The sequence below is a fragment of the Anopheles gambiae genome, chromosome 2, assembly GCF_943734735.2.
Source record: "Anopheles gambiae chromosome 2, idAnoGambNW_F1_1, whole genome shotgun sequence".
Taxonomy (NCBI): domain Eukaryota; kingdom Metazoa; phylum Arthropoda; class Insecta; order Diptera; family Culicidae; genus Anopheles; species Anopheles gambiae.
This window is the reverse complement of record NC_064601.1, coordinates 32,939,964-32,959,919: the sequence shown is the minus strand read 5'-3', so window position 1 is coordinate 32,959,919 and position 19,956 is coordinate 32,939,964. Positions and strand designations below refer to the sequence as shown.

The following is a 19,956-nucleotide window of genomic DNA, read 5'->3' as shown; positions in this document are numbered from 1 at the left end:
GCAGCAGGATTCCTGATGAGAAGCGCCAGCAAAATCTATTAACCGAATTGTAATGGATTAATGATGAATTTCACAGGGGTGTAGCCTCGCCGTTTGCGCGAGAGGAGTGCAGGTCCCCTGCTAAGGGGAAGCATGAGGAAGGGGCAGAAAGGAAGACGAAAAAAAAATGCGTACACTCGCGCCCGGGTTGCTAGACGCTCTAGCAGTTTCCTTTCCCCCTTTTTCGGGTAAAGGTGCTTCCCTGCCGGTCTAACCTCGATTATAGGTGGGAATAAATTGATGGCCGCAGCCGACTAGCTGAAATGGTTCACCCCCCGAAACACCTTGAAGCAAGAATCGTCTTCGCAGCGCAGATCGTCGCGCGTTCCAGGCGGCACACCATCAAACCTCCGTCGCCTGATGACGCGCGCATCACGCCCCGAACAAGGGGGAGGTTTACCCTGGCCACCCCTTTGGCTGCGCAGCTACGGGTCGGGATTGGTTCGGAATTGAATTAAATAACTAGGCGGGTGGGTAAGAAATCATCGCCAATTGAAATGATCGATATGCTGCCGCTTGTCAAGAATTAAGTCATCAATTGAACCGAACGTCACCGATTGCAGTGGCATACAGTGGCACACATCATCACGCATTATCAGACCCCAACCATCACCATTTGTTTCTGCCCCACGGCGGGGGGTCCTTTGAGCGCACACACACACACACACACATACGCGGTCAGCATGGTGGTGCATTTCGTTGTGGAAAGTCAATTGCTCAAATATACTTTTCTCCGCCACAGCAAGCAAGAAAGGACATAGTGCCGCCAACTGCCAACCACCGGCCACAACCCGCCGTGCCCTCCCGGCCGATACGATGCGTCATCGTCGGTCGGTTCAAATTTGCCGTGAAAACCGTTGCCGCAAAAGGGGAGAAGCAGCGGTGGCGACATGCTTAACAAAAAAAGGAACAATTAAACATTATTTATTTAATTTGATTCCCTGTAACGTGTCATAGAACTCTGTTTGAAAGCTTTAATTGTTTAGAGAAAGAGAGGGAGAGAGCGAGAGAGAGAGAGGGAAAGAGAGGGAGCGAAAGCTTTCAGAAATTGCTAACAATTAAGCACAGAAGGGTTTCGCTATACGCGCGAAGCGTGCTGGAGCAGTTTGCCGCTCGATATCGTCCAATCCATCGCCTACTACTACTACTACCGCGCGCTGCTCAGCATCCTTCTCCATCTTGCTCGTATGATATCCATCGCTACACTCGCACTCTCTCTCTCTCTCTCTCTCTCTTTTTGTCTCCATCTTTCGCTCGCTCGCCCCGATCTAACTGCCTGTTGCACAGTTCGCGGCAAAGGAGCCGAAGCGAGAAGCTCGTGCCATCTATTCTCTCCACTCGTATCGTTCCTCCTGCTCTAGCTACACTCAAAACGCAACCCCCTGCTTCCCCCCCCCCTCTTCCACCATTCGTTTGGTCCATCCATTTCGACTACTTTTCCGCCATGCTCCTACACGGCGGCCGCTGGCAAGCGGTGGTGCGCAGCATCTTTTCGCAGCCGTTGCTTCTCTTTTTCGCCCGACTGCGTGCGGCGCGGTGCGGTGTATGCGCGCGCGGGAATCTTGGCAAGCGGGTGGCATGCCCCGGATAGGGATGGGGTGTGTGTGTGGTGTGTGCGGCGGATAGTGTATAAATTTCCATCAAGGATTATAAAAGGAAGTTACAGTGCCGGCAGAAGTTTAATCGTGTGTCGATAGCCGCAACGATCTGATCGTACCAAAACCCCCAGCAAACCCTGCTGAACAGAAGGAAACGGGTGGAAACAGTGCAGGACAGAGTTTTAGTAGCAGTAGTGGGCAGTGTTTGCAGAGTAATAAAAGAGAATTTGCATCGGACAAAGTGAGTTTGGTGTGGTTTTCAGAGACGCGAGTGTGTGCCGGTTGCAAACAATTTTAAACTTCATTTTTTGAAGGAAAAACAGAAAAAACAGTGCAGAACAATCATTTCGTCCTGTTGCGTGGCGACGTTCAACGGTGGGCACATTAGTATTGGTCGCGTTTAAATCTGTGTTCCGGTGCAACCGAGTAGCTGCACGTGTTGTCGTCCGCGAGAGTTCCCCGGAAAGTGTGACCGTTTCGGTGGAAAAACGACCCCGTGCGTTCCGAGTAACAGTGCCGCACCGGAGACCAAGGTAAGTGACGAGCGTCGTGTGGCCAGAGGTGGCAAAATAATTAAAAGTATTAATAGCATAACACCCAACACCCAACATGATCGATCGTTTGCCGTGTGTGTGTGTTTGATGAGGTGGAAAGAGCAATAAGCAGCGTTTCGCTTGCACTGATTAGTGCGCAACCATATGTTACCAGCCATCGCATTCTGAGCTTCGCGCAACATCCTGATAGAATGATGGATTTGAATCCTAGGAAAGTTTGCCGCTCGCAGCGAAACACAAAGAACTGCGGGCAATTTGGTGGCCTATCGCTAAGGTGATTATTATGGAACCCGTTTTTGGTCAGATTTCTTGAGCTGGCCCACGCCACTCAGCAAATGAAGTGGCCGCTGTTGTTGTTGCGATTATAAAACAACACCTTATTTGCAAAGTTGCAGGCAGTGGAAAGACTAATGCCCTCCTTGAGGCGCTTCCAATCCTGCCGTGTGAAGTGGCTTTCGATAAGGCAATGCCGCCAGCGAGCAATCAGCCACACCCGGGTCAGCATAAGAAGGAGAACTATATGCTATCAACGGCAGTGTTGCCAACCCGTTGCACGCTAACCCGTGCAAAGCTAGCGCGCCCTGGTGGCTAATGATAAGCGAGCGTGTTAGATCAGTGTTGCCATCCATCTCGAGCAGTAGCAAACCGCCGTTAACGTCACTGAACAAATGCACATCAGCACCTGGACCGCACTCCTCGCGCAGAGCGTTACGGGAGCGTTACTTGCCTGCCCAGCTTCACGTGACGTTCCATTATCTACCCATGTCAACGCCCATTTTCTAGTCTCGTGATCGCTCGCAGGGAAGAACGTGCCGGGGCAAATCACAAAAGCCCTGCTGGATGTTGTCGCTGATACTGCTTATCAGTTGACGGTGACCGTGTGTGTATGTTTGAACGTTTCTTGAAGACGCTCCGTCGCACGGTTCCTTGTACAGGTCATTCATGCAACTCCATGGGTTTGTGTGTATTTATTTGATTTGCTGCACTCGATTCACCTGGCTGAGCGGTCGATTGGCGTGCCAAAGCAAAATAATCGTACCAAACACGGTCGCCTATTTTTAGTGCAACGATCGTCACTGGCCCTTATCGCACGGATCGTTTCTTATTCACGAAAACACTAAGCACGATCATCAAACCGTAGGTTTGAGGTTTTTTTTTTTTAATTGGTACAATTTTTTTGCGACGAAAGAGTAAATTAAAATAAATAAAAATAATCTAAATTTACCAGTTTTGTTGATGAAAAAGGGTTATGGGTTCTCATAATTGTTCGACTTTTTATTTTTACTCTTTCTCAAGAGAAAATAATCTAATGTGATGGGAATTGGACTCTATTGCAACCTTTTTGGCCAAAATCTAACAGGAATTTCAAGTGAGCTTGCCCAAAACGGGTACCAATTCCAATAGTATAATGTTCATCTCCTGTAAGAATGACTTTTGGGCGTAACTGTCCCACAACTTTGAGAACCCCTGAAAACCTCTGTATTTACTTATCATTCTTCTGCCAAGTAATTTCTTTATAATTGTTTTAAAACTATTAGAATGTCGTACTGGCGTTTGAAGCCCCATCAAATACATGCATAATAAACCGTTTCTATGCTACCGTATTGAACGGTGGTGAAATCAATTATCCTTTTCTACATTTACATGCCCTTACTCGGCCAGACAATCGCCCACGTGGTATGCAACAATCGGATCTGATCGTACTCACAAGTTATCTGCGGCTTCTGATTATTCTACCACTTAACTTTGAATGACAAACGGTTCGGTTTGAATGCAACTAATTAAATGATTCATTAAATTGCCCCCCCCCCCCCCCCCCCACACACACACACACACACTATGAGCAGCACTATTCACCTACAACAATACGTCACGACGCGCAACAGTGGCGGGTGATTGCGCGAGAAAACCCGCGATTACAGCTTACCAATTACATGATACAGGCCCTCCTTCCCCATCCCCATCATCCATCATCGTGCCCCACACCCGATCGGTGGTCAACCTGCCTGGACCACGGAACACGGAATGTAAAACCCCTGGCGGGAAAGTTACCGCACTAGATGCACACGGTGCTAGGCGAGATAATTCTTCTATTCCCTCCTTCCCCTCCACATTCCCTCCTTCCCCTCGTTAGACCGGCACCGGCTACCAGCACGTACCGAGGCACTTTCCCTTTCTATATGGCCTTTGACATGCGTACGTGACGGTGATCATGTAGAACGTTGCCTCCGTGTACTTCCCCAGTCCCCGCCGTTCTTTTTCCTTCCCCTTACCCCCCGGGGGGAGGTGACATCGATCAATCCAGTTTCGAGCATATAATATACGAGGGCAGGGCGGGCGGCGACAGTTCCGCGATCAAGCGGCCCTGCATGCAGCCAACCAACCATTCCGAACGGCGTTTGTCGTCAAGTGGACCAGGTTTTAAAGATTTAAAATACAACAACAAAAAACTGTGCCATTTTATGGCTTCTGCTGCCCATCGTATCAGCTGACAGAAAGGAAAAGAAGAAAAAGGATCACTGCCCCCAGGGCTAGTTGTGTGTGTGTGCGGAACGAGGAAGCAGCAAACGGGCGGAGGAGCCCCGATTAACGATCGTGAGTCATCGCGCGGTGCTTCCTTTTTAGTGTAGCACCACCGCGTGCTCATTTTAAATGCTCGAGATAAACGTTTTATGAACGGAAATTCCAGCCCATTCTGTAAAGGTACGGCGAAGGTGAGCGCGCGGACAGGAATGTTGCATGTTGGTGTGTTGGTAAAACTAGTTTTCGGTGCCCATCGTTTGGCACACGCCGGACAGCACACTATCCAGCCCGGCCGGTCGCTTTTAAAGTCGGGCAACAGGCCTGCAGGCAAATGCTTTGTGCTTTTCTTGCCTTGTACGATCATCGAAGATCAAGCAAAAAGAAGACTGATCGTGCAAGATTCGACGATGATCACATTGAATCACGTTTGGCACAGGCTGACGAGGAAGTGGAAGCGCACGCTCCGGCGCAAAGGGAGAGGACACGTCACTTGACCTGTTCATTTACCCGGTCACCTTTTTTGATTCGCCCCTTGCCTTATTACACCACTCCCCCACCCCCCACCGACCCCCCCCACCCGAATGGAATAACGCATCCGTCCTCATAACTGACAGCGGGGCAACAGACAGCGAACGCGCGAACAGCTGTGAGCTGTGTAATATGTCATTTTTATAGTTATTTTGACCTTGGTAGTCGTTCCGTTTTCGACGGGAGGGGTGGATGAGGGTGAGGGCAAAAAGGATACAACCGGGCCGGGGTTTGCTTCGTTGCGATTGCGACGCTTCGTTGCGAGTCGTTCTGCTGTCTCATTTGAACTGATTTCGTATCTGCCTCGTGTACGCATGCACACACACTCACACACTTCCTATTGGTGTGTGGGTTGGCCGCGGCAGTTTCGTGCAATAGAGTTGCAGCACGCGATGCAGCCGGCCACTCACGCGCCACGTTGCGTCCGTGTTGCCGTTGCGCGCAACGAACGTTTTGCTCCACCGAGGCGGATGCGCACCTATCTATGCGCAACTAACCTATCGCATTGACCGCACGCCGCTGGGAGAGGCCACGCGGTCTAGGCCGTTTGGAGATGCGCGGGTAGATGGCTGATATCGTGGACTTTCCTCCACCAATCTTGGTTGCTTCTTTTTTTTCCATTCTTTTTGCTCATTTGACCATTAGCCAACTCTCGAAAGCAATAAAAAAAGCACGTGTTCGTTGGTCCCCAGCAGTAGATTGGCCACCGGCGTGTCGTGCCGCCAGCATTACGTTAATGGTGTTCGTGAATCATAAATTTGTCAAACATATTCCCCCCCGCCCCCAGTTCAACTCTACCCCTCTTTGGAAGGGAAAATGGAGAAAGAGACAAGAATTGACGTCAGTTCTTTCCTCGCGCGATCGCGATCGGCAAGGAGGATGGCGGAGCTTTTGTACAATCCTCGCTTACTCTTTCTCCCACTCCCACTCTCTCTCTGTCTCTCTTGTTCGGTCGAGGGGGGGGGGACGTGCCAATTCCGAAACGCTTCCAATCACGAAAGTGACCGGCGGTCTGCACAGAGGAATGAAATGACACGGCAGAAGCAACGGCCCCACATGCACACATCAGCAAAAAGATCGCGCGATAAACTTGCACGGTCATTCATTAGCCAGTCTGAAACCCCGGTGGGGGGAGTGGGGGAAGAGAAAGAGATGGAAGGAGAGCCCGGCTGCTAAACGGCCTGTCACAAGCTCCGGCTGTGTATGGCCACAAAGGGCCACCACGAGTTGCGTCAACCGTGTGTGTGCGCGCGCGCGCGCTCGCGGTGGTCTTTGCGTACGATCGCCGACCGATCGCCGACCAGCGCCCGAACGTGATCGGCTCCATCGTGTCTGGGGCTGATGCTGCGGCTGCCGTACCCGGGGGTTCCCCATCGCTAATTCCCCCCCCCCCTGTCCATCCTAAAACACTAGTCGCAGCGTCAAAGCGCATGGTGCAGCCGGTGCGGACACGTTGTGTACACGCAGGCAGGCCGGGTGCGGCTGGTGCGCAGAGTGCGATCGTGCGACAGCTGAGCGAGCGGCTGGCTGGGGTTTTTGCGGTCGCCGCTTTTTTTTTTCGCGGTCGCGATCACACTCCGCTTAAGCCACATGCACATACACACATATACACACACACACACATTTACTTGTGAGTGTGTCCCGAGAGGCAACGGGTGTGAAATTAATACAGCATGGCAGATATCGAATCAAAACCGGTGTGCGCGGCATCGTCGTGAGTGGGGGGGTGGGGACGTGCCCGTGTGGATGATCGCCCTTTAAAAACGTGTATATGTGTGAGTGTGTGTGTGAGTGGGGTGGGTAATGTGAGGCCACGGGCAAAGGGAAGGGATTATACAGAGGCGAATGGCTTTTTCGCGCGTTGCCAATCGGGCACTGTTGCTGGGTCATTAATGATTCCTCTTCCATTCGCCCCTTGTGCAGCACGTTTCCATTCGGCTTAGCAAGCGTAATTCCGCAGCACACCGCCGTTTTTTTCCGGAAGGCTGCGCGGAGGGTGGTTTAAGCTTTACCTCACCGTTGAAAACCCATTTCCGCTAAGCCTTAGCCTTTCGCGCAAATCAGAGCGAACCTGGTTAGCACCGTGGTTCGCGGCTAGCCGTCATACATAAGCCGACGTACGTCTGTCTGATCAATCTTCGGGCAGCTTCTCCTAAGCCGTTTGTTTGCGTTTTCTCTCTCTTTTTTTGTTTTTGCACAGCTAAGCACCCACACCCATTTCCTTCTCGATCTGGGGCGTAATCGGGATGGAAAAATCGTCCCGTCATCAGGTTTGGTCGTCATCCGGCCACCGAATGACGCTTATCGCGCGCGCTCCTCCCCGAGCCCTATCTTATCAACACGGCCGCGGGAGCAATATTGCATTAAAGGCAAAGCTTTTTGCATCGCATGATTTAACGTAAATTGGTTATTGAATGCAAATCAATCACCGTGGGGAGGGGGGGCAGGGCTAAGACTAACATATTTTTCACTTAATGAATCCCCCTCATTTTGAGAGAGAAACGGAGAAAGGGAGGAGAGAGTTTCGATTCTCGTGGGCATAAGGATTTGCACTCCACCAGACAGCTAATTCAGTTAATTGAAAAATACAACTCTAGTGTACTTGGCGATCTTGATCAACCGCAAACTAACCTATAAAAACAAGGTTATTATAAACCTAGAGGAGTTGTGTCACGCGCCTAATCATTGGTTGGGAATTGAACCCCGTCCAGTCATGCCCTTTGAAGCTGATGCGCTACGTCTTTCACACTAAGCCACGAAGGTTCTGGTTAGCACTTACACATTTTAACCCATAAGGCCCATGTCTGTGCTCCATCGGATGCGATTTTATCGGAAGGCCTGTCAAAATTCTATATGGGATGTGACAGATAACGTCGGACGTGCGATTTCGTCGTACGACGGAATCAAAAAAATTTGATTTCGTCGGACGCCGCATCCGATTTTATCTGTCAAACTAAATGTGTGGTGTTTTGTAGGAACAATCTCAAATTAATTTTTCATAATAGTTATATTATTCAAATCATCCAATTAATCGCAATATTATACGAAAAAGCGTTTGACAGCACGTGCGATAAAATCACAGACACGGGCCTAAATGCAGCCACTTGCCCAAACTCGATCGAATACGGAAACGATCGTAGCGATTGTCAAAATGTAAAAAAAGGTAATGAAATGGTGGCTTCAGTGGACGTATTTTCAATATTTTGCCATATTGTAGGCATCACTGAGCAGGATAGTTTTGAAATAAATTAAAGCAACCGTTGTATCTAGGCAACTGTAAAGGCCGGGCTACATTGATCGTACTCGCAAGCGTAATTTTGATTTTCACTAGCGCATCTGGCGGCAGCTGACCGAAGCATTTTGCCAAACAACTTGAAGTCGCTTCAGAAAATAAGTTATTTTTCCTTGTTTTTTACTTTAACTGGACTGGAAAAGCTATGAAATTGATAGATGAATATGTTGTTCACGTATTTCAGCCATTTTCGCATCAAAAAACGGTGAAAAAACAACTTAAATTTGAGATCCGGCACGACCATTCCCTTGATGACAAAAAAAACTTCCACCAGCCGCCGCCAGATGCGCTAGTAAAATCAAAATTACATTTGCGAGTACGGACAGTCTCCCCCGGCCTTTAAGGCCGGGGGAGCCTGTCCGTACACGCTAGTATAATTTCGATTTTCACTAGCGCATCTGGCGGCGGCTGGTGGAAGCGTTTTTAGGTCATCGAGGGAATGGTCATGCCGGATCTCAAAAATAAGTAGTTTTTCCATCGTTTTTTTCATGAAAATGGATGTAATGCGTGCAGGACATGAGCATCTACCTTTTACAAAACTTTTCTTGTCCGAATTAAGTAAAAAACATAGAAAATAACATATTTTCTACAGCCGCTCCAAGTTGTTTGGAAAAATGCTTCTACCAGCCGCCGCCAGATGTGCTAGTGAAAATCGAAATTACACTAGCGAGTACGGACAGTGTCCCCCGGCCTTAATGATTGGCAGTGCAAATCAGTGATAGTTTGATCGACGCGTTTTGTAACCCTCATTTTTAAACAGCTTTTGCTTGAACTTTTCGTAAAGATTGCAACAAATTTAGTAAAAACGATTTAATTTATTGCTAGAAAAAAAGGTGCAATAAGTTCAGATGCGACTGCCAATAGAAACTAAATGTTCGACGATTTGCCATCTCCGTCATTTTCTCATTAGTAAGGTATGATTGAACGGAGGGTTTCAGTCTTGAAAATTCCAGCTCAATCAGTCGAATCAGTCAAATCTGGCAGCAGCTGGCCAATAGCCTACAACGTAATTGCCTACAATCGAAACCCCGCACCGTCCACCGCAATAGATCCGCACACACCTGTAAGAATTTTCGAACGCCCCAATAATGAGCAATCCTTCATTCAAACGCGTACGCGCCCAGCGAATGTGCGATAAGACAACGACACGATACGCGCTTCTTGATGTCGTTGCAAATTACGCGTGCTCCGGCAGGGTTTTGGAGCGTAGCAGCGAATCGCTTCACTTGAGCGGCTTGAAAGATAAGGGCTTGCCTCGGGCCCACACACACACACACACACACGGGGGCATCTCACCGGGCGGGCGGGCAGTGTGCGATTCCAATCGTGATTCGTTTCTAATGGTGATTGATCGATCGGTCGCAAGTGGGCAAACCCCGCATCATCGCCCATCGAAGGTCGTGGCGACAGTTGACCCACGTGTGTGCGTGTGTGTGTTGGAGAGGTTGCCGACCGAGATATGCGTCGACCCAAAACCCGGTACGTACCACGGGGTAGTGAAAAGGAGAGGCCCGGGGTTCATGCTTGCCGGCGTTTCTCACACGCAATAGGCCGCAAGAGCCCGCTGGCGACAGCTGGTGATAAGACGGCTCGTCGTTAGAGAAATTGTCATATCAGCATTAAGATATCTATCCCACTCTTCCGCTTCCCCTCGCCCAGTGCAGCACAATGTGTGGGCCATTCGCTGGAAGCTTTTAAGATTGCAGCGCACCGAACATTACCTGCCGGCTGCGAGTTAGGCATCGACGGATACTCCGGCATGGACAGGATGTCGGTCGCCGATGTGACGGAAAGCAAATGTTAGCTTTGCGGGATGGGCAGGAAAGGACCAGCACGGGCTGCGACACTGAGGGCTGCGAGGTGATGAGGGCTGTCCGGTATGTGTAATCACATGCCACATGCTTTGATGCGCCTCTTCCCGAAGGTGTATGTGTGTGTGTCTGTTTTTTTTTGCGGCAACCGTGTGCTACCGTTAGGGGCACGCCATGCGTTGACATTCAACGGGGGCAGCGGGAACTCCGACTCCGATGGCAGCGAAGGAATGTTTAAACAATTTATTTCTTTTTTGCTTTTTACCTCGCTGTTGCGCTGTTTGCCCCACTGGAGGGGGGGGGGGGGGCAAGGGCTAGCGGGGCGTACGTGGGATAGTTTTGGGTTTTTTTTTTCCTTCTACCTCATGCTGATATGCGAGCGCACCCTGCACCACGTGTGTGTGTGTGTGTTGGACTTTCGAGGAAGTCGCTCGGATGGATGATGAAATTCTGATCATCGGTTGCGTCGAGCGGCTGTGTAGGGGGAAAATGTCAAGCCGTCAGAGTGTTTTCCGCGCCGGTGAAAAAAGTCACACCGTTTGGGAGAAACCTTGGACCGGCCCCTCTTGGGTCGCATGTGAACACTGTGATGTGGGGCGACCGGGTGTGATTAGTCTGTTAGTCACTGTAAATCCATCCCCCACCCGCAAGCACACGTGTGCGAGAAACGTTTAATTAAGCCGCCACCGCGCAACGTTCTACTAGCTAATGACCGTGTATCACACACTGCCCCATTCGATTGGGTCGAGCCCCCAATCGCTGCTCAAACGTTCGTTCTGGCTTCGTTGTGTAACTGGCGATACATACACACACACAGACACATACGATACATTCCCCCGCTAATTATCAGCGTGACGCGTACCGCGAACGCGTGGTGGTGCGTAATAAATTCCAATCGGAAAATTACCGAACTACGGTCCAACGCCGCCCCCACGTGCTGGTGTGTTCGTGGAACTATGGAAAGTTTACGAAAACACGCTGGACGACGAAATGTGTATCTCACGCGCGCTGATTGATTCGCACTGTTTTGTTAGCCCTATCTATTTCTTTTTGGGATTGTTTGTTTGTGGAGCAAATTGGAAACCTTGGAAAGCGGGAGGAAGCGGAAGCGGGTTTGGCGGAGGTGACACTGATAAGCATTGAAACAATCGCGACTGTCACCGCCGGAGGGTGTTAATTGTTGTGTATTTGGCAATGGGCGCTTCGGCTGTCCACCGTGCTCGCCATCAGCAGGTAGCGCGCGCCTCAAGGTTTTCCGGGAAGAAAACTAAACTTAACCGTTTATTTATAGCCCGGTTTTAGCTTCCTTCCCTATACCCCCGCAGCCGCCTTTTTACTGACAGTTGACGAAAACTGTCACATCGTGTATAGATGACAGCGGGTGGGGGGGAGTAGTGTTTTCTCCCCTTGTTTCGCCCGGAATCAAGTGTGCCCTCGAGCGTTCGCTGGCAACGGACGGCACAGCAACCTTCCTCATGTTCGACCAGGCTCGCCCATCGCGTGGCGTATCACGTGAAAGTCACATTCTGCCCAGACACACACACACCCATCCGCCAAGTATTCCCATCCCACAGCATGCAGAGCGCGGGTGATGCAACTCATTGCTCTCTAGTACCTCTCTCGGGAACACGGGAAGGTTGTGATTCCGGTGCAATATTTCCGCCGCATGCACATAACGCTCCTCTCCTCTTCCCCCCCCCCCCCCTTTTGTCCCGAGTAAGTTTATGGCCCATCAGGCCGGGTTTATCATCCCAGCAACTGGAGCTGGGGATGGGAAAAAAGAGGGTCACCTAATCCCTGCGCTGCAAGTGTGGCAAACACCGTGCGACAGCGACTCGAGCTCGGCTTCGGAAGAAGGGGCAGCAGCAAAAAAAAATGGCCCTTGCTGGAGCAACGCGTCACTGCGACGGTGAACAATTCTCATTAACGCCTCGAAAGGGAACAATTGGAAAAAGTGAACAAAAAAAGATTCTAATTAGAGCTCACAGGTTGCTCAGCGCGGGGGTAAATTTGCGCTGGAGTTGCCGAGCCCCTAAGAACGCTGGTGCAAACGTGATCCCGATTGGAGGTCTGGCGAGAAGGAAACAATCCCACCACCACCACCATGGACTGCCGGACTGTGACTAACTCGGGGAGGTGTTGGGAAGGGCACGAACGACGGCATCGTACGATCGAACGATCGAAGGCACGAACCCAACCCGGCGACGGACGAAAAGAAGGAAGGGGGGGGGGGGGGGGGGAAGGGGGTTACACGATTCAAAGATCATCGGATTCAAATGCAAAGCGAGGGAGGTGATGCAGGGGGTTGACCGTGTCGAACGCGAGGGAGGGGGAGGGGGGGGAGTGGTGGTAAGCATTCCTTCCCTTCCAACCCCCAATTAGTTCGGATGTGTGGTTGGGGCAATTTTATGTAACGAACGGCGAACGAAACGGTGCTAATGGCTTCTGATCATGACTGCGATTGCCGCCATTGCCACGCTGGCCACCAGCCCGATCCACCATCGATACAGTTTTCCGGCTGGCGTGTTTCTTCCGTGCCTGCAGAAGCCCTCTTTCGTCTCTCGCCCTCCCAAGTAAAACAAGTAAAAGTATCGCATCGGCCACTGCTCCGCTGGGAGGGTAAAGCTAATAATCTGTCGGAGTAAGCGCGCGACACACAAACCGTGTGTGCTGGGGACACGTTTTAACAAAACGGAAGAAGGAATGCGTTTGCCGCCGCCGCCGCCGCCACCTTCCACCACCGGCCACCGGTTCGGGACACCCGCTTGTCTCGTGTGCTACGAGGACACACGAGAGCGAGAGAGCGGTGCGGCCGGAGAGAATAGAGACAGGCGAGTGTGGCCGTAGAGACACGGGCACAGAGAATGAACGCAAAATGAACCACGGGACGGTGCGCGCGCGCGTTCGCCCCCGCCACGGGTGAGCGAGAGATTATAAATTCGAGCCACCGGCACCGTCGGCCATTCATTCGTAGCCCGAGTGTCGACGGTAGTGTTTGCCATCCATTCCCCCCCACCCGCGACGGTGTCAATCGTTTTTCTTCCACCAAGTGTGTGTGTCCGTGTTGTAGCTTCGTACCGCGTTACACGATATTCAGGAGGCAACGAGAGCAAGCAGGGCAGGACCATTACTAGCTAGCGTTAGGAGCGCTAGACAAAACAATAGCGATCGAGCGAGCCCGCGCGCGCGTGTGTGTGTGTCGACGGTGACTTAGCGAAAGCAAAAAGCCTTAGCCCGCCTTTGCTCTGGCACGACGAGCGATCCTGTTCGATCCGGTGGCTTGCAATCGCAGTGTTGCGTAGTGTTGAGCCCTCCCTCTCTCTTACGCTGGACACAGTCACAGTCACGGTGTAATCTGCCGTGCGATCCTCCGCAGTAGCCATCGACGAGTAGCGGCGCCCCGTTGACGTCACGTCACCAGTAGCAGCAGCAGCAGCAGCAGCAGCAGCTTCCACACGTATCATATCGATGCCTACTACTGTGCTAGTGTGTGGAGCGTTTGATTGTTGAGCACGAATCAACGGACGACGGCACCCACGGCACACATACAGCGCGTTTAATGTCCACCCTTGGTGCAATTCGTCTATCATCGTCGTCCAAGCATCAGTGTGAAAGCAGCATCCGCAAGCTGGCGGTAACGACCCGTAGTAGTACGGCCATTATTATTAGCAGCAATATCATCGACGGTTGTGGAGCGATTGTAGCGTGGTGTTAGTGTACCGGTCATACAACCGAATAAAAAAGGGACATCATCGTGCAGCTTCATCCGGAACCTGCTGGTACCCATCATACAAAGGCGTAATTGAGTGTGTGTGTGCGTGATTCGTTTCGAGTGAGATCAGCAGTGTGGGCCAGTGCAGTGCCAGTAGGCCCCCGAACAAATCCGCCAAAAGAAACAACAAAAAAGCAAAGGAAACCAGCCCCGCTGCAGTTCCCCCGCCGCGGTTGTTCTAGGCACGACGGCTCCGCCGGCAGCTACGCAGCTACGCAGCGTCCCTATGTTGGGGTTCGGCGAAAAGGTGAACCTTTCCGAGTTAATGTTGCTAAATGTGCTGATAAAACATCTCACAAACTCAAACATTACATAACACGCGGCGCGCACCGGACGCTGGTGTAAGTGTGTGTTGGCAATATACAAAAAAAAAGGTTTGATTTTTGAGTTTTTTGTGTGCGCGTGTCGCGGATTGCCTGGCCTGGGTGATTGTGACCGCTGTACCAACGGTGACGGAGAATAGAGTTTTCGTCTATGCTAGCGAAACAGGCGGCATAGCGAGAAGCGAACAGAGCGTGTGCTTGAGCGAGAGAGCGAGAGAGCGAGAGACAGAGAGTCCAACCCGCACGAACCAGCAAGAACGAGAGAGAGAGAGAGGCAGAGAGTGAGAAAGAGAGGGAGACAAAAGAGCGATCAAGAAAGCGAAAGAGCGAGATAGTTTCGAGCAGAAAGGACGGACGGAGGGACACAGGAGCACGCGTCTGGACCGAAGGAAAGATCAATTGTGTGTGCGGAACGGTACGATCGAGATCACCGGTGTGTGTGTGTGTGTGTCGAAGGGAAAGCACCCCGCTCCCCTCCCGTCGCAGAAGCAATTAGAGCGTAGGTTGACTTACGCTCGTCCCGCAGAAGAAGGCTACTTCGAAAACACCGCCTGACCGACGACCGGGACGTCGGCAGCCGAAAACCCAAACCGGCGCTGAAGGCGAAGGCTTGAACGGTCTAGCATACCACCCCACCACCCCCCTTTCTGCAGGAAGTTGCTTCATCATCAAGCCCGCCCGCGAGAAAGGCGCAAAAGGGCGCACAAGACAGCGAACGACCCTAACGACCCTCCCGGTGGTGGAGCTCCCGCGCTTGAAGTAAGACAAGGAAGCGGCAGAAGTTTGTACCGCGTGCAAGCTACTTGGAAAAGCTAGCAAAAGAAGAAAGAAGCGAGCTACGAACAGAGAGCGACAAAGAACGAAAGAGAGAGAGAGAGACATTTGTGTGTGAAACAGACGGACTCTTCCAGCACGAGGAAGCATCGCAGCAAGCGGGAGGAAAATTCGATTGGACACTTGCGGGATTCGTATTGGTGTGTGCGCAATTTTCTCATCAAAGGCAGTACCAGGCGCACCACCGCTACCACCACCAACCACCAACCGCCAACCGTCACCGCCAGCGTTTGAAACAAAGAAACACAACCCCAGCCAACGGCTTGCTTCCAGTCTGTGTCAGTGTCTGTGTGTGTTTGTGTGTGAGCAAAGTTTCCCGGTTGCAAAGATTTGCGGAAAAGCATCCCCCCTTCAGCCCCGAAAGGCACGTTAGAAAGTAAGTATTTTTCACCCGCTCCCTTCTTTCTGTTGCGCCAAGCGATTGCATGGAGCGAAATGGCCGGCCGGCTGGCCTTAAAACATGCTGCTTTGCCTTGCGGAGGCCGGCGCAGACAATCGGCAATCGAAAAAGTAGTAGAAATAAAAAAAAAGGAACCTGTCCACTCTCCTACCACACGACACGACAGCGTCGTAAAAAGAATATTTGGGTCGCCAGCGGTCGTGGCGTTTGGGGGTTGCGGTGGGGGTTCAAGCCAAACGTGTTCGCGGTTTGCCATTTAACCTTTGGAATTTGGCTTGTGTCCCCCCCCCCCCCGCACCTCCCTGGGCACGGTACAACAAACTGCGGTCCTTTCCCACTACCAACGCAACACGGTGGCAGTAGAGAGAGAGAGAGAGAGAGAGAGAGAGAGGTGAGCTTCTTCTTTTCGTTTGCTGCCCTTGCTGTTGCTGCTGTTGTGGGTTGAGTTCATCGTAGTAAATTTAGACACTTTAAACCGGCGAACCATGTGGTCGGTCCCTTCCTCTCGTTTTTCGATTTAAATCCCCCCTCTCCGTTCCATTCATTGAACTGTTTCAGCACTGGCTTTCACTGGCAAACGCCGCACGCGAGAAGGCGGTCAATTTCCGTTATCGGTCGGATTGTGCGAACATGCTGCGACACGCATAGACACGATCGGTCGTATCTCACTATCTCTCTCTCTCTCTCTTCAACTGCTCCGCTAAATGATGTCACTCGAGCATGGATTTGATTGATCACATACGCACCACACATACACGCAAGCACGCACGCACGCACGTTTGGCGCCAAACTGCGCCCGCGATGATGATAAGCGGAACACTTTGATACGCGCTCGGGTACGTCATCATCACGGCGAAATCTTTCACCGTATGTCTGTGTGTGTGTGTGCGCTCACTCTCGATGATAGAACGGAAGCGCGGTTGCTCTGTGTAAGCGTTGTTTCCCACGCGTCACACTTCCGCTGTTAGTAGTGTGCCATGGCATGGTGTTTAAAAATAAAAACCCCAAAAAAACGCCTTCTCTGATCGCGCCGTGTGTATGTGTGGTTGTGCTAGACGATCGACTGAAATGAAAAAAAAAGAATGAATTAAATGTTAGCCGATGAATGGGTCTGTGGTTGTTCTTGTAAAACCGATTTACACTGGTTGCAAATGATGCATGCCACATATCCTTTCCTTGTGCCTTATCGTGTACAATCATCATCATCATCATGGTGCTCATTCACAACAGCACGTGACACAGCGCGCTCAAAACTGGGTCTCTTCCCCCACCACGGGGCTGTGTTAAAAAGCATTGCGAAAAAACAAAAAAAACCATACGGCACGGCTCACTGCCACCACCTGGCCAGTCGGATTTCGCGCGCCTTGTTCATGGTCGAAAACTCGCTGCCACAAAGCGCGACCCGTGTCTGATGCAATTCCGATCGGAATTTCTCATGCCCGATGCCCGATGAACACCGCTCTGTTCGGGGCCCTTCGTTCACCCCTTTTTTTATAGCGCCGGCTCTATGCTCTTCGGGCCGGTGTGCACGCGCCGCGACGTTTTTCTCTCGCACCGTGTGTTCACTAAATGGCGATAGAGCACGCGGCCGCCGCTCACGGCTGATACAAGCAAGAGCAACTACCGAGCACACACACACACACATGCACACAATGAGTACACCTGACGGGGCTCTGATGATCTCTCGCTTTCGCCTGACAGACTGACCTGTCTTTCTACAACAGCTGATTTTAATTGTGTTTCCTTCTCTCTCTCTCTCTCTCTCTCTCTCGGCTTGTTTTTCCTTGCAGCGCCATGATGAACGTGAAGCATTTGCTGATGCTGGCCGTGTGCCTGCTGCTGGCCCTGCTCGTTACCCCCGGTAGCGGGCGGGCCGTCGTCCTGGACCCGGACACAGCCCTCGGTGCGTCCGCGTCCGCCTCGTCGTCGTCCTCCTCCTCCTCCGGCACGGTGGTTTCGTCGGCCGAGGGCAGTGTGCGCGGAGGAGACGGGGGCCGCGCGATAAGACCGACGTTTGTGAAAATTACCGCCGCACCGCCGGCCCGCGTCGCCCAAATCCGTGGCACCACCGTCGAGCTGGAGTGCGAAATAATGGGCTCGCCGACGCCCACCGTCCAGTGGGTGCACGGTAGCGGACAGACAGCTGATGTAAGTAGCAAAGCATCGATCGTGGCGCGACACTCCCTTAACTAACCTTCTATCTCTCTCTCCTTTCACTACAGTGGGAAGATATCAGCGTGAACGTCATCTCGGAGGACACGCCGACGTCGGTGGCGCGCGTCGTAACGCGGCTGGTGATTGACCGGGCGTCCCGCGCCTCCCAGACCACCTTCACCTGCATCGGGCGGGCGGCCGGGCAGGAGGTCAGCTCGTCCACCGTCGTGTACCACGTGGACAGTGTGGCGCATCTCGGCAACTACTCCGACGTGCCGCTGCTGCGCCCGGTTGCGGCCGTCGACACGATGTTCAAAAATCTGAAGGGCGCCCGCATCACGCTCCACTACAAGACGCTGTTCGAGAACATGGGCTCGACCGTGGTGCTGCCGTGCAAGGCGGTCGGCCGGCCGCTGCCCGAGATTACCTGGCTGAACGAGGAGGGCAATGTGGTGGGCAGCCTGCAGGATGCGCGGTTCCGCACGCTCCCGACCGGCGAGCTGATCATTACCGGGCTGCGGTGGGCCGACATGGGCTCGTACACGTGCGTCGCGAAGAACGTGCTGGCGAAGGATGAGTCGGAAACGTTCGTGTACCCGATACGACCCAACTAAGGTGCGGCCTACCGAACACACACACATACACCCCTCCACGACCCCCAGGGAAAACCCGGAACAATCTTCCATGCGGCTCCCGTACCCGGATGTAACGGACACATGGATGGAAACTTACAAAATACAAGCTGAGAAGGAAGGGTAGGAGAGAGAGGCTAGAATAATGGAATGAAAAGAAAAAAAACAGAAGAAAAAGCAAAAAAAAAACAAACGGATGCGTACGGTATTTGCAGAATAGCTGCAACAAAGCAAAGGAACAAAAAACAAACTTATGCCATATACTTAACTTATTTAAAGTTGTTTGTGCACTATTAGAATCCAAACCAGCGGAGAAGATAGAGAGAGAGAGAGAGTGGGGTGGAGCAGCGCATTAGCTTATACTAAACCAACCAACCAATCAATGTTAGACAGCACACCAACTTAACGCACCAGTAATGCGCATGGGAAGGAAGGGGGTGATGGCGGGAGAAGGGAGGAATCTCCAATGGTTCTTCCACCATCCCTTGCTTCCAGCGCATCCAGGATGCATTCACTAACTTTAACTTATTTAACATATACCTCCTATTTGATGTAACGAGAACATATTCAAAGTGTGTGTTTGTGTGTGTGTCTTTGTAGGCGTGTGTGTATGTGTGTGTGTGCATGTACACTAAGAGAACATGTAAATCACAAACTCTGCAGCACGAATGCTCTCTATCTATAGGCTTTTAGTGGCGATACCGAGTTGAAATAGGTACTCCCCTCCCTTCCCCAAATCTGGAAGCATGCCATCGTCACCCTCTGTGCCACGACTGCCATTGGTGATCAGTTTTTTTGGGAACCGGGAGGGTAGACGGAATAGACACACGTTGCAAATACCAGAAATCAACCAACCACCACCACCAACTATGTACATATAGAAATACCTTTTCCGTCTTCATGTCAATCGCTGTTACATGTTGATATACGTACACATGCACACATACATACACACCCATACGCACACACACACACACACACATACACAGATAAAACGTACGCACGGGCCGGGTAGGCTACCGTGACTACAATTACCACTTAGGAGATAGGGCCCCTAGCTAGCTATTTGGTGGCACACAGGAACCACGGTACAAAGTGCCGCACGTTGTTTTGCGGGTGGCTTGTTTGCTTCGTGCTTGAGTGGTAAAAAACCCGCAACCCCCCACACGAGGGCAACGACGGTTTGAGGGACACCGTCACCAACACTCCCTGACCGCCCCACGAAGAGTGCACGTAAATGTGTGTTCCCTTTGCTCGGTGCGGTTCACTCGGTCGTGTGTTGCAAAAAAAAAACGCGGATGCAGCAACAGGAACGTTGGAACCGTTGTTTGTGTGCAAAGAATTGTAAATGGATCAAGCAAATGTTTCATTTCAAATAAAAAAAAACCCAAGAACAGAAAAAAGAAAACAACGTTTTTTTTTTGGTAGTGCAGTTATGGGGTTATTGGGTGTTTGGAATTGAGAAAACATACCTGTAGGATACGGAACAGCATCTC

General features: G+C 51.5%; 1 protein-coding gene across 2 annotated transcripts; it reads left to right on the top strand.

The window, feature by feature from the left end:
* The first annotated feature begins 1,544 nt into the window (after positions 1 to 1,544).
* LOC1273815 (neural/ectodermal development factor IMP-L2) lies at positions 1,545 to 19,868 on the top strand. 2 transcript variants are annotated; one of them, XM_003436357.2, is made up of 3 exons: positions 1,545 to 2,170; positions 17,465 to 17,822; positions 17,897 to 19,868. In XM_003436357.2, the coding sequence occupies exons 2-3, from the start codon at positions 17,469 to 17,471 to the stop codon at positions 18,440 to 18,442; spliced, it is 900 nt and encodes a 299-aa protein (XP_003436405.2). In that variant the 5' UTR covers positions 1,545 to 2,170; positions 17,465 to 17,468; the 3' UTR covers positions 18,443 to 19,868. The 2 variants fall into 2 exon arrangements, with proteins under 2 accessions (XP_003436405.2, XP_312831.6); XM_312831.6 differs by lacking the exon at positions 1,545 to 2,170 and adding an exon at positions 12,820 to 15,650.
* Positions 19,869 to 19,956: the final 88 nt, after the last annotated feature.

Bases quoted from the DNA above. Each gene is read 5' to 3' on its own strand.
- LOC1273815 (XM_003436357.2), top strand. From the start codon at position 17,469: ATGATGAACGTGAAGCATTTGCTGATGCTGGCCGTGTGCCTGCTGCTG. The intron at 17,823-17,896 runs GTAAGTAGCAAA...CTTTCACTACAG, and splicing joins GTAGCGGACAGACAGCTGAT to TGGGAAGATATCAGCGTGAA.